The sequence below is a fragment of the Thalassophryne amazonica genome, chromosome 12 (genome assembly GCF_902500255.1).
Source record: "Thalassophryne amazonica chromosome 12, fThaAma1.1, whole genome shotgun sequence".
Taxonomy (NCBI): domain Eukaryota; kingdom Metazoa; phylum Chordata; class Actinopteri; order Batrachoidiformes; family Batrachoididae; genus Thalassophryne; species Thalassophryne amazonica.
Window position 1 is genome coordinate 39,739,881 of NC_047114.1, and position 17,871 is coordinate 39,757,751.

Sequence of the window (17,871 nt, forward strand, 5' to 3'; positions counted from 1 at the left end):
AATTGGTCCTAGCACAGAACCTTGTGGAACTCCATAAATAACTTTAGTCTGTGAAGAAGATTCCCCATTTACATGAACAAATTGTAATCTATTAGACAAATATGATTCAAACCACCGCAGCGCAGTGCCTTTAATACCTATGGCATGCTCTAATCTCTGTAATAAAATTTTATGGTCAACAGTATCAAAAGCAGCACTGAGGTCTAACAGAAGCACAGAGATGAGTCCACTGTCCGAGGCCATAAGAAGATCATTTGTAACCTTCACTAATGCTGTTTCTGTACTATGATGAATTCTAAAACCTGACTGAAACTCTTCAAATAGACCATTCCTCTGCAGATGATCAGTTAGCTGTTTTACAACTACCCTTTCAAGAATTTTTGAGAGAAAAGGAAGGTTGGAGATTGGCCTATAATTAACTAAGATAGCTGGGTCAAGTGATGGCTTTTTAAGTAATGGTTTAATTACTGCCACCTTAAAAGCCTGTGTTACATAGCCAACTAACAAAGATAGATTGATCATATTTAAGATCGAAGCATTAAATAATGGTAGGGCTTCCTTGAGCAGCCTGGTAGGAATGGGGTCTAATAAACATGTTGATGGTTTGGATGAAGTAACTAATGAAAATAACTCAGACAGAACAATCGGAGAGAAAGAGTCTAACCAAATACCGGCATCACTGAAAGCAGCCAAAGATAACGATACGTCTTTGGGATGGTTATGAGTAACTTTTTCTCTAATAGTTAAAATTTTGTTAGCAAAGAAAGTCATGAAGTCATTACTAGTTAAAGTTAATGGAATACTCAGCTCAATAGAGCTCTGACTCTGTCAGCGTGGCTACAGTGCTGAAAAGAATCCTGGGGTTGTTCTTATTTTCTTCAATTAGTGATGAGTAGAAAGATGTCCTAGCTTTACGGAGGGCTTTTTTATAGAGCAACAGACTCTTTTTCCAGGCTAAGTGAAGATCTTCTAAATTAGTGAGACGCCATTTCCTCTCCAACTTACAGGTTATCTGCTTTAAGCTACGAGTTTGTGAGTTATACCACGGAGTCAGGCACTTCTGATTTAAAGCTCTCTTTTTCAGAGGAGCTACAGCATCCAAAGTTGTCTTCAATGAGGATGTAAAACTATTGACTAGATACTCTATCTCACTTACAGAGTTTAGGTAGCTACTCTGCACTATGTTGGTATATGGCATTAGAGAACATAAAGAAGGAATCATATCCTTAAACCTAGTTACAGCGCTTTCTGAAAGACTTCTAGTGTAATGAAACTTATTCCCCACTGCTGGGTAGTCCATCAGAGTAAATGTAAATGTTATTAAGAAATGATCAGACAGAAGGGAGTTTTCAGGGAATACTGTTAAGTCTTCTATTTCCATACCATAAGTCAGAACAAGATCTAAGATATGATTAAAGTGGTGGGTGGACTCATTTACTTTTTGAGCAAAGCCAAGAGAGTCTAATAATAGATTAAATGCAGTGTATGTGTGTGTGTATGTGTGTGTGTGTATGTGTGTGTGTGTGTGTGTGCGTGTGTATATATATATATATATATATATATATATATATATATATATATATGTATATGTATATATATATATATATATATATGTATATGTATATATATATATATGTATATGTGTGTATGTGTATATATGTGTGTGTATGTATATGTGTGTGTGTAAAATAAGTATTGAACACGTCACTATTTTTCTCAGTAAATACATTTCTAAAGGTGCTATTGGCATGAAATTTTCACCAGATGTCAACAACAATTCAAGAAATCCGCACATACAAAGAAATCAAACCACAGATGCCCATTAATTAAGTTGTGTAATAATGTGAAATGTCACAGGGAAAACGTATTGAACACTTGAAGAAAGGGATGTGCAAAAAGACCTAGAAAGCCATGACACCAGCTGAAATCGGTCAGTAATTAGAAAGCAGTCCTGCCCCTTGTCAGTGCAAATTAATATCAGCTGGTTCAGGCCCAACTGATGGCCTATAAAAAGGTGTCTCATTACCAAGCTGTCACACAAGAAACATCTCATGATGAGTAAATCAAAGATGTGTACAAATAATGACTAAAAATGATTAAATGTTGATATTTAAAAAAAATCCTGAACAATAAAAGTCGAAGATGTGAAGGATACGCATGTGAAGGATAAATAACAGCTGTCTGAAGCCTGCACTCTATTTCAGCCCTCAGTTGCGGCCATATTGTTGCTACATCACCGGAATGGCACCTGCTGATTCAAACCCACATCAGTTGTAAGGATGGCAGAGGTCAAGCTGCTTTTGGATGATTTGTTTTTTTCTAGTCTGGAGGGTTTTTTTTTTTTTTTTTTTTTAAGTCCAGTCTGAAGATGATTTTGAAGCAGCTGTAGGGGACACAGCCTTATGGTTTTGAGTCCTATTTAGATGACAATGAAGGAGTCTAAAAGTTAGAGGAAAACCTTCACTCTGACAACAGTGACGATATTGGCAGAGTTCAGAACACACTTTCGTCCTGATATTTTAGCTGACAAGTTGTTTTGAAGAACAGATTTATCTGGTGTATATTTACCATGCTCAGAAATGTGATTCAGTTCAGCCTCGACCTTCAGGCTATGTTCAGGCTTCCAGTTCATTCCAGATTAATTGCATGTCTGGTTCAACTCTGATCTCACTACAAGACTGTCCACATTATTTATAGCAAGTGAGCAGATCTGATCTGTGTCCTTTAGCAATTCTCATTTTCTATCCTATACACATCGGTTGCTATATTAATGACATAGTTAGTGTCCAGCATGGAACCTGAGCTGTCACCTTAATCTCTGGCTCCACTTTCCCATACCAGAGCAGAATGAGACCCACTTACCCCCATGTGTTTGAAGCTTGACTTACCCAGAATGCATCCGTGTATTAAGCCTGAAGCACACTGCAAGCGTCCTTCATGTTGGACACGCAAAATACACACATGCAGTGGCTGAAGGCTGCTGGTGTGTTGCTGCTCAATTTTTCCATTATCATTGGTCTTTGATATGACTTGCACAGCTGTCTTGATGTTTTTATTTATTTATTTATGGGGGGGGGGGTGATTTTACAGGTTATGCTAGTTTGGGCTTGTGTGTGTGTGTGTCTGTGTGTGTTGTGCATAGTTGGGGAGGATAAATGAAACGTTGATCCATGTGGGTCGAAATTCTAAAGTGTTTCCAGATAGCATGGATTTGAATAATAATAATGACTTGGATTAAGAGCGCTTTTCAAGACGTTTAAAGTGCTTTACAAGTTGCATTATTCATTCACTTTGACATTCACACATTGTTGGTAAGCTACTAGGCTACAAGTGTAGCCACAGCTGTCCTGGGGAAACTGACGGAAGCGTGGTTGTCATTTTGCGCCTACTTTGATCATGATGGCAGTATATGAATCCTTTATTTAAATATTTTTTTCCCCCTATCAGAGTGTTTGGTACAAGTATGGTGGAAGAGTACGAGGAGATAGCTGATCCCCCAGACAGACCAGACGACCAGGATGATGACTTGGGTGAGAACATAGCAGCATTAATTCTCTGCTGAGCAGATTGTTTTTTTTTGTTTTTTTTTGTCTCTGTGTGGATGGGGGGGGTGTCTGCCTAGTGTTCCTTAATTGAGAGAGTGGTGTCAACTCAGAACATGGCACCATTTTGGTTCCAACTGTGCTGAACTACTGAATGAACCTTTAATATTTTCAACATTTTTTTTAAATCAGTGAACCGCAACAGCAACACATACAGGTACTATCAAAATAAATATGAAAATAGTTAAACTACTAAATTTACAATTTATGATGATTTGTTTAATTAATTTAAAGCCTGATTTATGCAGCTGCAGCTCTGTAACTCCGTGTCATACAGTGACGTGTGTGACAATTTTGCTTCTGGATTATGTTTTATTCTGGACTAATTTGACCCTCAACAAGCTTTTCTTTCTGCAATCATCACCTCCAAATCAAAGATAAGCTGTACAATTTCCTCTTTTTCTGACTTTGTGCTGTAAAGTTGCAGACTTTTCTGATCCATATTTTATCAGCCTGCGCACTGCAAATACTATTATAATATGATGGCAGATGAAGGGTTGAAAGCAGAAGCCTGTCAAATCACAGCCGTGTCTGATTTAACAGGTGCACGTCAGGCTTCAGGTCTGAGTATGAATGCGGTTTGAAAAAATAAACGGTCGGGCTTTTAATCATAGAAATGACTCCGGTCCCACTTTCCTCAAATTGTGTCAGAGCGCTGAACTTTAATTTGTACAATAGTGTTCAGAATAATAGTAGTGCTATATGACCAAAAAGATTAATCCAGGTTTTGAGTATATTTCTTATTGTTACATGGGAAACAAGGTACCAGTAGATGCAGTAGATTCTCACAAATCCAACAAGACCACACATTCATGTTATGCACACTCTTAAGGCTATGAAATTGGGCTATTAGTACAAAAAAGTAGAAAAGGGGGTATTTACAATAATAGTAGTGTGGCATTCAGTCAGTGAGTTAGTCAATTTTGTGGAACAAACAGGTGTGAATCAGGTGTCCCCTATTTAAGGATGAAGCCAGCACCTGTTGAACATGCTTTTCTCTTTGAAAGCCTGAGGAAAATGGGACATTCAAGACATTGTTCAGAAGTGTAGTTTGATTAAAAAGTTGATTGGAGAGGGGAAAACTTATACGCAGGTGCAAAAAATTATAGGCTGTTTATCTACAATGATCTCCAATGCTTCAAAATGGACTAAAAAACTAGAGACGTGTGGAAGAAAATGGAAAACAACCATCAAAATGGATAGAAGAATAACCAGAATGGCAAAGGCTCATCCATTGATCAGCTCCAGGATGATCAAAGACAGTCTGGAGTTACCTGTAAGTGCTGTGACAGAAGACGCCTGTGTGAAGCTAATTTATTTGCAAGAATCCCCTGCAAAGTCCCTCTGTTAAATAAAAGACGTGCAGAAGAGGTTACAATTTGCCAAAGAACACATCACCTGGCCTAAAGAGAAATGGAGGAATATTTTGTGGGTTGATGAGAGTAAAATTGTTCTATTTAGCATCATGATATGGGCATGTTTCTCCTACTATGATGTTGGGCCTATATATCGCATACCAGGTATCATGGATCAGTTTGGATATGTCAAAATACTTGAAGAGGTCATGGTGCCTTATGCTGTAGTGGACATGCCCTTGAAATGGGTGTTTCAACAAGACAATGACCCCAAGCACACTAGTAAACAAGCAAAATCTTGGTTCCAAATCAACAAAATTAATGCCTCACAGATGTGAAGAAATCATGAAAAACTGTGGTTATACTGTGGTTCCTTATTCTTCTCTACAAGAGTCAAGATAGAAATCAGACCACCAGAGCAAGAATTTTAGCTGAGGAAGCTTCTGCGACTTGAAGAGAAACGTCCTCGCGTCAAGCATCTCAGTCCAGTCGAAGATTCAAGCTTCTCTACTACAACTAAATACTAGTTTAGTGATTCACAGGATTGCTAAAAAAGCAGTTTGAACATAATAGTTTTGAGTTTGTAGCGTCAACAGCAGATGCTACTATTATTGTGAACACCCCCTTTTCTACTTTTTTTTACTAATAGCCCAGTTTCATTGCCTTAACAGTGTGCATATCATGAATGCTTGGTCTTGTTGGATTTGTGAGAATCTACTGAATCTACTGGTACCTTGTTTCCCATGTAACAATAAGAAATATACCCCTAACCTGGATTAATCTTTTTAGTCACATAGCACTACTATTATTCTGAACACTACTGTACCTCTGCACATCTAGACTGCTCTTGGTTTTTAATGGAAATACATTGCGATGGGACGGGACATTTTATCCAATGTGAGCGATATGTATGTAACATTTGTTACAGTTAGGAGGCGCCGAACATCTACAGGGAATCCTGAATAGGGACGTCATTTAATGACTGGGTCAAAATTTCCTTTAAAAAAAATTTTTCTGCTAAATGTATTTGATCCATTATCAAAATGTAATCAGCGTGCACACTGCAAAAAACTATTATAATATGATGGCAGACGAAGCAGTGAAAGCAAAGTGTCAAATCACAGCCTTTTGCTGTGTCTAATTTAACAGGTGCATATCCAATCCAGGCTGTGGCTCAGAGTCTGAACACGGCATGAAAAAAAATAAACGGTCGGACTTTTAATCAGGGAAATGGCTCCGGTCCCACATGTCAGGGGTTTAATGGAAATACATTGCAATCGGATGGGACATTTTATCCGATGTGAGCGAAAATCCATTGTACAAAATCCGTTATATACGGTGTTTATTACATGGAAAACAATACAAAAACTTTGGGACTTGTTTGTCTGGTGACTGCGAATATCTGGTTTATACTATGACTGTTTAGGTGAGTTTTACTGTACATGGGACCGAACAATAAATTTACCCCTCAAAGCTCTGATGATGAAGTAGCTTCCATCCCACACGGCTGACTTTATTTTCCCATATTTTTCTTCTGTTCACTATTTTGAACCCAAGATGGCACCATGAGTCACATGATCAATTTTTTTTCGACTCGTCATGTTGCCACTCTCTTAATTAAGGCACACTAGGTCTGCCTCCGTTTTGTTTGAAAATTAACAGGATTATTCACAAAGTAATGAATATATTTTTAATTTAACTTTGTAAAAACACTGTATACCTTAATGATATATTACAAGATGAGATGAAGGTCTGAGTCTAGGATGTAATTCTCACTTTCTTTGACATCACAAAAGTTGTAATAGCTAAAGCAGTCTGAGGTTATTTCTTTTTGTTGATTGTCAGTTGAAGCTTTGCAAAATGTATTATCAGGTAATTGTAATTTAAGGTACATGTAGTTGAATCAGTTGGTATGAGCAATATCAGGCTACTCTCAGTCAAACATTAACATAATTGTAGGTGTTCTTGCATTCATTTTTATGTTCAGTGTAGCATAACTAAAGTACATTTCTATTCATCTTTAAGACATCCTTTTACTTGAGTTCTTGTCTAATGAAGTAAATTCCTACTGCGTACATTAGCAGAAATACTACTTTGTGCTCAAGACCACATTGCTCCCCAACAGATTACCCCACTGGATATGCACCAGGTGAAGTCAAGTATTCCAAGAATCTTATTGGCTCAGCAAAGGGTAAGTATAACCACTGTGACGTGCTCACGAATATAGATGACAGTGAAATGTGACTGGTTACGGTTGTGTTTTAATCTTCTCTCCAGATGTTATTTTGAACATGGTAAATAATATTGCTGTCAATGTTCTTGGGGGAGGCTCAGAGATGCAAGGTTTGTCCAACACGTCAACAGCACACATGTGTTGCGCTAACAGTTTCATTTAAAACCTGCCAGTATGATGGAGGAACTGTTATTTTACTTTTACTCAAATTTTAATAAGAACAACATGCCTGTTGAGTCATTTTAGTGTTTTTTCCACAGAAGTTATTTGCCTAGCATTGATAATACAGTAGTGCTGCTATATTAGCAAATATCTTGTATGTATTTTGCAGGGAACGGTTCTGTCCAGGAGGTAAACATTTCTGAGCCAGTGTCTCAGCTTGAGACCACCACTGAAAATCTTGCTCCAGTGTGAGTACTAACTATGAGATTTAAATTAAACTTATTGTCAATGATATTGTATCTTTCAAGTTATAAAAATGACTATATAATGCCAGGTTATTGGAAAATCCAAGAATAAATATGTCACAGGAACAGTTGAAATTGGGAATTAGGATTACAAATGGTTTATTAAATGATGTATTTACATCTTGTGTACTTTAATATTTAACAATACATTTTAGAAAGTAGAATTTTTTTTATTTTTATTTCTCAAATTCTCCAGTTGTCATGAATATCACAAAAATGTATATGATCCTTAATCTATTATTTAAATGCATACTGCAGACTTGGAAATTTCCTTTTTCCTCTGAAACAATGAAAAAGTTATATAGTTGAATTTATTTGTAAATTCATGTAACTGGTATATTTTTTTGTATTATGTGGATGATTTTACGGTGGCTGAATGCTACTGTATTTAAGAATATATTATATGTTCCTTTGTTTCTAGTCTAGACTCTGAAGAGGTAGAAATTCCACAAGATCCTGACACCGCTGCTACTGCAGACCCGTCTTCAGACACCGCCGATCCAAGCAACCAAGGGCTCCCCCCAGTGGAAGAAAAAATTGTTGTCCATTTAGACATAGATGAGGAAGAATCTATCACCTCTACCATCATCCTTCTGGATAAGGAAGAAGAGTTGGATGAGGAACAAGAGAAACGGACTGAGTATGAGAAACAACTAGAGAGTCTGGACTACTGTCCGCAACAGACTTCATTTTTATTATCCCCATATTTTTGCTGTTGCTCACCTTCTTTTCAGGAACACCTGCAGCGGCAGTGTTCAGCCCAACTTTCCAAAAAGAGAAAATTCCAAATTATGAACAGACAGCCAGTGGTTCCTCCCCACATACAAGAACCAACATGGCACCTACCCCCCTCAACATCCGCCTGCCCTGCTACTCAGTTACACCCCAGCGAGACACCTCAGCTCCACGTGAAAGAACAAGCTGCTGAGCAGGATGAGAAGACAGCTGGTCCACCAAATGCAACAGGGACCTCAGTAGACTCTCAGAAAGAGACTGAAGCCAAGGATCCTGTGCTTGAACCAAGTCAGACCTCGAGTCTCTCCAAACCCACTTTCACTGATTCTTCCTCTGATACACCTCCTCCTGTTGTAGTGACGCCACAGATCTATCCTGAGGAACCAACAAAGGAGCCAAGACCAGAGAAGAACCAGGATGTGCTGGATGAGGAGAAGCATGTGGAGTCCTCAGCAGCTGTCAGTATCAGTATCACAGCGGATGATGCCTCAGTGACAACAACAGACAAGCTTGATGTTGTTGGTTCGCTTCCAGAGATAAACTCTGTCTTTCAAACCCAAGATCTCACTGAAAAAGTTCCCCATTTCACCACTTCTGTTAACGGTGAACATCTCCCCACCTCACCGACCTTACCAAAACATGAGCCTGAGACCACTGAGGTGCCCCATCCTGCTGCGGAAACTGTTGTCGTACTTGAACACACTGCTGCCCTTCCAGTTATCACAGAAACTAAAGTGGAAGACCTTGCAGATGATGTTTCATCTTCATCAGCTGGGAATCTTCAGCTGCCCCAGTCCTCCTCCTCCTTATCTCCTCAGGCAGACATCTATGCAGAGCCCCCAAATGGCACAGAGCAGAATGGAAACCAGGTCCATGGCTCCAACCAGAAGGAGTCTGTCTTTATGAGACTCAACAATCGCATCAAGGCCCTAGAGATGAACATGTCACTTAGTGGACGATACCTGGAACAACTCAGCCAGAGGTGAAGAGCAAGCACATAAGCACATGACAGAAAACAATGCACTGAGAATATTCTCAACCAGTAATTTGATATGTCTGAATTTTTGTCATGGTTTAAGGTATCGGAGGCAGATGGAGGAGATGCAGAAAGCTTTCAATAAAACCATCGTCAAACTCCAGAACACGTCCCGAATAGCAGAGGAGCAGGTGAACACAAAAGCTTATCAATAAAGGCTGAGGGAAGTTTATTCATGAGGTAGCGATTATTGATTGATTGATTTTAACCCAGCTAGCCTACTAAATAAACCCAAGTGTTTGCTGGGTGAGAGGTAATAAATTACAATTGTTGGCTGCTGTGGATGCCGACTGTCGTTTTTACTGTTTTGAGAACTCCAAGTGTGACACCGTTGGTCATTTTGCATTGTTGTAGAGATTTGCAGATTGTTTAAATATTTTTGGTTATGTACTCTCATGGATGTGATCAGAATAATTATATTGATCTCAGTTGAATTTAGTTTATTTATATAGCCTCAAATCACAACATATGTCGCCCCAAGATGCTTCGCAAACATAAGGTTGAACCTGACCAAACAGCAGTAATGGAAAACTCCCTGAGGTGTAATTTGAGGAAGAAACCTGAAGCAGACCAGACTCAGAGGGGTGACCCACTGCTTAGGCTATTCTAACAATAACAAAGACAGGGCTGTGAAAACTCAGAGGATCCGAGGAATTCCGCAGATTTCATCGGGGGGGGTAGTAGTGTTATACTCTGAAATTGTGATCCTCACTGAGTCCTTAAAATGCTTATCGCAAAGTGTGCAAGTTTTATAAGTCTGCGGACACTGATCTGTATAACAGATATAAATCTGTGTCCTCAGATCCGAGGAAGTCCACGGAGAACAATCTCTTTCTCAAAGCATGGTTGTTGCGACAGTTGTCATAAAACAGGACTGGTTGGTTGCTATGGTGATGCTTTGTGGCTGATCCAAGCTAAACGTGGCATGTGGCCATCGCATACTTTAAGAGCCGTCAAGTTTTTAAAAGAATTTTGAGGCATGTCTGTGTCATAGAGTGACGTTGGAGAGAGGGAAGATGGCGAGAAACACGGTTTGAAAAAGTTTGATAAGGACAAGTATCCGTGGAATTGGCACTGGCTTGAATTTAAAGTTCGTCATCATGAACACAGATAAAAGAAACGGGAAAAGCTCACAGCATCTTTTGACCTCAAGAAACACGCTAAGAATTTTTTTTTTTTGTCTGGAAATTAAACATTGTGCTGTTCCAACAGGATTTCAGACAAGATTAGGTGACTTTTTTTTTTATTAATGTAGACTTTCTTTCATTGGAAAAAAGACATTGTGGCTTTGAATGGATTAACAGGAATTTACACAAGGATATAAGTGACTTTTTTACTATAAGGTGTGTTATTGATGTTTTACAATGACTTTCAAAATATTCTCCAAGCTTGAGCTGTGGTTTTTGAAATGCTTTAACAGTCTTTTCAGTCTTCATGAATTTTATGAAGTTTAATTGTTCTGAGTTGATGCATAATTTGGTTTACAATTAAAAGGAAAATCAATCCAGGTCCTACTTCCATGTCATATTCTGTTATTTCAACATTATCATTGACAGTTCAAATGAAAGGTTGAATCTAGGATTATTTAAATATGCGCTTCTTTTGAGATTTTGTCTTCCAGGAGATGCTGAAAATGTATCATTAGATAAAAAATTAATTTGATTTCTGGGGCCCTGCAGGCTCTAAACCCCGGCTCCTGGGGGGCTGTGCCCGTCAGACCCCCTTGCAAATTTTCCTCAGATTTCACAATTTTCATTTCACAGCCCTGCACAGATCAAATAAGTACAACAAAGAATGCTCAAAACATGGAAAAACAAAAACGTAAAACATTTGTTGACAGTACATTCCATCAGCTTGATAGGTGTTTCATAATGGTATTACATTGGCATTCTCTGCATTACAGTTTAAAATGTTTGTTACACCTTTACATGCTATTTCAAAAAATGTGAATTTTCTGTTCTGTTTTAGGACCAGCGTCAGACTGATTCTATTCAGTTGCTGCAGGGGCAGCTCCAAAATATGACTCAGCTGGTTCTCAATTTGTCTGTGAGAGTTGTGCAGCTGCGGAATGAGGTAGGAAAGAAAAAAAAAAAGCCTCAGGGGCAGCTGCTTTCATTTGTAATCAAGTCTTTTCAGGTCAAGGTTGTACGTGCTACATTTAAGCTTTTCATTTTTTGTAAACCGAATGATTTGGTGCTCCTCTAATTGCATTAAAGGAGAGTTGTATATGTTGAACAGCTTGTGGTACAAAAAAATGTCCCAGTGTTTTTCCTTTGTACTTTCCTGTCTGCTGTTGTGCTAATGAGCGTGTAATGAACGATGTGTCCGCAGGTGTCAGACGGTCAGAATTATCTGATGCTGTCTCTGATGTTGTGTGTGTTTCTGGGACTGCTGCTGTGTGCCAATCACTGTCGCTTCTCCATGGCACATTCAGCCACAGCACCCCATGACCACCCCATGACCAAGAGCTCCAGATTCTGCTGTCCTGAAAGGTAGCAAGTTGTTTTTGTGCTTAAAAACATATGGTATGAACATGTTTGGCTTTTGTAAGCTAATAGTACACTATTAGTACAACATGTGGACAAAGAGCTTCGTGGTGAAGCAGTGACTGGTGTCCATGACTTGGCTGTAACAGTTACTGCACGCTGATGACAGCGCCATAACGGACTCCCACTCATGAGCCAGATTGTTGATGCAACTAGTGATTGTAAAACCGTGACTCATATTTTAAGAAAGCTGCAGTCTTTTCCTTCAGATATCACTGTTTTCTCAATAGGCAGCTGTGTTCCTGTGATGATGGAGGATTGAAGAGGAGTGCATCCTATCCACTGCTGAATTCCTTCCAGGTAGCTGCCACTGAAGGTAAGTGCACTCTAAGCAGGTGTCCTGATCACCCTCTTCCCCCAAGATTTGAATCCTTTGATATTGAAGGGGACAGATGTCTCTTGTTCAGATATTGGTTGGACAGGCTGGAAGAGTCTCCACAGACCTGTTTCTGACAGTTCACACTTCAGAGCAGTTGGAAACAGCCCATCACCCCAGAACAGGTTATTATTACCTGGTGATTGTTCTTATTATGTCCTGGGGCAAGAACAAAGTATCAGAGGATATAGTTGACAGCAATGTCTGTCCATTCTAACATTTCTCACTATATCTCCAAGGCCCATATTCAGGGCTGTGAAAACTCTGAGGATCCGCGGGATTCCGCGGATTTCATCATGGGGAGGGGAGCGGGGGTTTGTGTTGTACTCTTTAATCGTGATCGTTACTGAGTTTTTAAAATGCTTATCGCAAAGCTTTTTTTTTTTTTTTTTTTTAACGGCATCATGCAAGTTTTATAAGTCCGCGGACACTGATCTGTGTGTTACAGATGCAAATCAGTTTCCTCGGATCCGCGGAGTTTCGAGGAGAATAAAAGCCACTCAAAGCCTGGCTGTTACGACAGTTGTCGTAAAGCGGGACTGATTGGTTGCTGCGGCGACGCTGTGTGGCTCCTGTGTGAAGCTTAGCTAAATGTAGCATGTGGACATCGCAAACTTTTAGAACTTTCAAGTTTTAAAAGAAGAATTTTGCAGCATGTTTGTGTCACGGAGATCAGACAGAGCGAAGATGGCGAGAAAGACAGTTTGAAAAAGTATGATAAGGACAAGAATATGTGGAATTGTTGCTGGCTTCATGAACACACCTGAAAGATAAACAGGAAAAGCGAACTGGAAAGAATTTTTTTTCTCTCTCTGGAAAATAAACATTGTGCTGTTCAAACAGAATTTCAGAAAGGATTATGTGCCTTTTTTTCTTTTAGTAATCTGGACTTTCTTTCATTGAAAAAAAAAGACATTGTGGCTTTGAATGAATTTAGGCTACATGAATTTACACAAGAATGTAAATTAGTTTTTATTAATGTAGACTTTTTTCATGGGAAAAAAGACATTGTGGCTTTGAGTGGATTTACAGGAATTTACACAAGAATGTAAATTAGTTTTTATTAATGTAGACTTTTTTCATGGGAAAAAAGACATTGTGGCTTTGAGTGGATTTACAGGAATTTACACAAGAATGTGTGGCTTTATACTATAAGGTATTTTATTGATATTTTACCCTGATTTTTAAAATATTCTACAAGCTTTCGCTGTGTTTTTTAAAATACTTTAAGTCTTTTCAGTCTTCATGAATTTCATGTAGTTTAATTGTTCTGAGTTAATGCATAATTTGGTTTACAATTAAAAGGAAACTCATACCAGGTCCTACTTCCACGTTGTATTCTGTTATTTCAACATGATCATTGACGGTTCAAATGAAAGGTTGAATACAGGGTCATTTAAATATGCACTAATTTTGAGATTTGTTCTTCCAGGAGATGTTGAAAATGTATCAGTAGATGAAAATTTAATTTGGTTTCTGGGGCGCCACAAGGTCCCCCCAGACTCCCTGCGAATTTTCCTCAGATTTCATTACACATATTACACAAGTGAGAGTAGTCCCCCCCCCAGAGAGGCAAGGGGGGGGGGGGGGGGGGGTTGATGATCACCATAGCAACACTGACATGATTAGCGTTTTAATTATGTCACGGGGTGGGATGAGTATAAAACCATATTTTGGCTCAGAGAGAAACTGTTACTTCAGCTACTCACAAAATTCTGACCCAAACTGAAATAGTCCAAAGCACCAACGAGGTCTTCTTGGTACCAGCTGACTTGTCCCGTGTGCATCCAAGTTTCAATTCAAGGCGCTTCACACAAGTAAGGTCTAACCTTACCATCCCCGAGGGTAAGCCCACAGGTGACATGGTAAGAAAAAAAACTCCCTCTGATGATTTGAGGAAGAAACCAGCATTGGAGTCTATGCTGATGCACAGGACAGGAGGCCTGCAGAAGAAGACACCCACTCCCATCTCTGGATGGAGCCGCACCTCAAACACAGACAGAAAGAAAAAATCAGGTGGCAGAAAAACTACAAATAAGTTTTAATTTGTCAGCAATAAGCACCAAGAAAAACAGAAGAAATACTAAGGTGGTTGCCGGCAACTAGCCCTAAGCTTCACTAAAAGACCCAGAATTTAGATAAAGTTGAGGCCGCAGCCCACTCCGTTTCCTAATAAAATGAATTTAAAAGGGTAGAAAGCATAGTAACATACTATTCCAGTATGCTAGCCATACGAAAGGGAAAATAAGTGTTTTATTGATACAAGATCATTCCACAGAACAGGGGCACGAGAAGAGAAAGCTCTGTGACCTGCAGACTTTTTATTCACCCTAGGGACACAAAGTAGTCCTGCACCCTGAGAATACAGAGCCCGGGCTGGTATATAGGGTTTAATTAGCTCAGCTAAGTAGGGAGGTGCCAGTCTGTGAACAGTTTTATAGGGTAATAGCAGAACCTTAAAATCTGATCTCAGGGACAGGAAGCCAGTGAAGGGATGCTAAAATGGGTGTAATGTCAAACTTTCTGCTTCCTGGCAAAAGTCTAGCAGCAGCATTTTGAACCAGTTGGAGACCCCTAGTGGATCGTCTTTTATTCTGCATTTTTCCTCCAAATAATTTGAAAGCCTATAAATGATTTGAAATATGCAATTTAGTGGTTGTGTTGTGGATATGGTAATGTGCGACTTTCTCCCAGACCTGACCAGTTACATGAGCAAGTTTTGGTTGAGACTGGATCATGGTATAGAATCTGAAATGTTCTTCACAATGTGGAAAGCAAAATAAGGCATTTTTTAGATAACTGAAGATGTTTAGGGGGGAGACGGCATGTATACGATGGTTTCAGTTACAAATCCTCATATGGTGGCAGGGTGCATATGTCCACCATCACTTACATTTAACTTTTATATACAAACTAGCTGAGTTACCCGTTCTACGCACGGGTAATAGAGAAGAATTTCACGTCACTTTAGTTAAGTTGTACTAAGTTGCATTGTGTGTATATTGTCATCAGTAATTTTCATAGAGCAATAGAGCAAAAGGTGATAGCGTGTCATATCACTGCAACGCTCTGGCATGCCGTATACAGCAGGTACATTTTAATTGGAAAAATGTGTGCCTTAACTTGCACGCGCTTTCCATTCGAATTGTAAGTAAATTGTGATGCTTAGTACCTGACATGAGTACCACGTGAACTGTGAAAAATAAGGGCTCCGGTGAGCGGGTAGTGGTCTAATATACAACCCCTGGCAAAAATTATGGAATCACCGGCCTCGGAGGATGTTCATTCAGTTGTTTAATTTTGTAGAAAAAAAGCAGATCACAGACATGACACAAAACTAAAGTCATTTCAGATGGCAACTTTCTGGCTTTAAGAAACACTATAAGAAATCAGGAAAAAAAATTGTGGCAGTCAGTAACGGTTACTTTTTTAGACCAAGCAGAGGGAAAAAAAATATGGAATCACTGCATTCTGAGGAATAAATTATGGAATCACCCTGTAAATTTTCATCCCCAAAACTAACACCTGCATCAAATCAGATCTGCTCGTTAGTCTGCATCTAAAAAGGAGTGATCACACCTTGGAGAGCTGTTGCACCAAGTGGACTGACATGAATCATGGCTCCAACACGAGACATGTCAATTGAAACAAAGGAGAGGATTATCAAACTTTTAAAAGAGGTTAAATCATCACGCAATGTTGCAAAAGATGTTGGTTGTTCACAGTCAGCTGTGTCTACACTCTGGACCAAATACAAACAACATGGGAAGGTTGTTACAGGCAAACATACTGGTAGACCAAGGAAGACATCAAAGCGTCAAGACAGAAAACTTAAAGCAATATGTCTCAAAAATCGAAAATGCACAACAAAACAAATGAGGAACGAATGGGAGGAAACTGGAGTCAACGTCTGTGACCGAACTGTAAGAAACCGCCTAAAGGAAATGGGATTTACATACAGAAAAGCTAAACGAAAGCCATTATTAACACCTAAACATAAACAAACAAGGTTACAATGGGCTAAGGAAAGGCAATCGTGGACTGTGGATGACTGGATGAAAGTCGTATTCAGTGATGAATCTCGAATCTGCATTGGGCAAGGTGATGATGCTGGAACTTTTGTTTGGTGCCGTTCCAATGAGATTTATAAAGATGACTGCCTGAAGAGAACATGTACATTTCCACAGTCATTGATGATATGGGGCTGCATGTCAGGTAAAGGCACTGGGGAGATGGCTGTCATTACATCATCAATAAATGCACAAGTTTACGTTGATATTTTGGACACTTTTCTTATCCCATCAATTGAAAGGATGTTTGGGGATGATGAAATCATTTTTCAAGATGATAATGCATCTTGCCATAGAGCAAAAACTGTGAAAACATTCCTTGCAAAAAGACACATAGGGTCAATGTCATGGCCTGCAAATAGTCCGGATCTTAATCCAATTGAAAATCTTTGGTGGAAGTTGAAGAAAATGGTCCATGACAAGGCTCCAACCTGCAAAGCTGATCTGGCAACAGCAATCAGAGAAAGTTGGAGCCAGATTGATGAAGAGTACTGTTTGTCACTCATTAAGTCCATGCCTCAGAGACTGCAAGCTGTTATAAAAGCCAGAGGTGGTGCAACAAAATACTAGTGATGTGTTGGAGCGTTCTTTTGTTTTTCATGATTCCATAATTTTTTCCTCAGAATTGAGTGATTCCATAATTTTTGCCAGGGGTTGTATAAGGCAGACAGTGTGTGTGGGTATGCGTGTTTGTACATGTACATTTTCAACCTAAGGGCCCCAATGGCCTCAGCCTTGGTACCCCAGTCACCATAGCAAGTTTGGTGTTGATTGCTTAATTACTGTGGCTGTGCATAGCGCACACACACATACGTGCGGTCAGCTTTATATATTAGATACAAACATGATGGTAAATTGACAGTTCTGAAAGAATTATGTTTTTTTTTTTTTTTTTGTGGATGTTGGAGGAGAAACTGGGAATGGTGGGACATATTGTCCCAACTTTTTTTCTGATTTGGGCTTGTAAACTGCTTTCTGTTCTAAGTCATGCTCAAAACCTTCAGTCAGCTTTTCACCTTTGGCTAATCCTGTCAACTAAACAAAAACAATCTTTGTCCTTTTGTCAGGTTTGAATTTCTATTTTTTTTTTTTTATGAACTTCTTGACCTTTTCCTGTTATCAGTGCCTATTGTGTAGATAAGGAGGAGATGGCTAAAGATGTGAAGCTAGCTGCAGAGGAGAGAGAGCAGAAATAGAGAAGAGAAAACCAGAGGAAGTGGGAGGGTTTGAGTTATTTTCATTTCTGGAAAGGAGAAGGAGAAAAGATGTGTTCAACTGATTCTCTCACTTCCAGATCCAGAATTGCTTCACAGTGAGGAGACGCAGAGTTCATTTCCAGCTAACAGAAAGGTTTGTGACATCTGTTGCAGCACTGAATATGACTTTTATTTTTTTAAGCTGCATTTTCTAGTTTAACAGTAACATGAGTATCTCTTTACTTTTTTTCAATC

At 39.2% G+C, this 17,871-nt stretch overlaps 1 protein-coding gene across 4 annotated transcripts in view; it reads left to right on the plus strand.

Annotated features, from left to right (window-relative positions):
• Positions 1-17,871, plus strand: part of LOC117521469 (SUN domain-containing ossification factor-like) — a 45,583-nt gene that overhangs the window by 27,036 nt on the left and 676 nt on the right. For all 4 annotated transcript variants that reach the window (XM_034182770.1, XM_034182771.1, XM_034182772.1 and 1 more), the window contains 10 exons: positions 3,448-3,530; positions 7,083-7,148; positions 7,235-7,300; positions 7,522-7,600; positions 8,079-9,374; positions 9,472-9,559; positions 11,397-11,501; positions 11,760-11,920; positions 12,205-12,290; positions 17,715-17,770. In XM_034182770.1, coding sequence (XP_034038661.1) covers positions 3,448-3,530; positions 7,083-7,148; positions 7,235-7,300; positions 7,522-7,600; positions 8,079-9,374; positions 9,472-9,559; positions 11,397-11,501; positions 11,760-11,920; positions 12,205-12,290; positions 17,715-17,770 — 2,086 coding nt within the window. The remainder of the gene's footprint in view (positions 1-3,447; positions 3,531-7,082; positions 7,149-7,234; positions 7,301-7,521; positions 7,601-8,078; positions 9,375-9,471; positions 9,560-11,396; positions 11,502-11,759; positions 11,921-12,204; positions 12,291-17,714; positions 17,771-17,871) is intronic.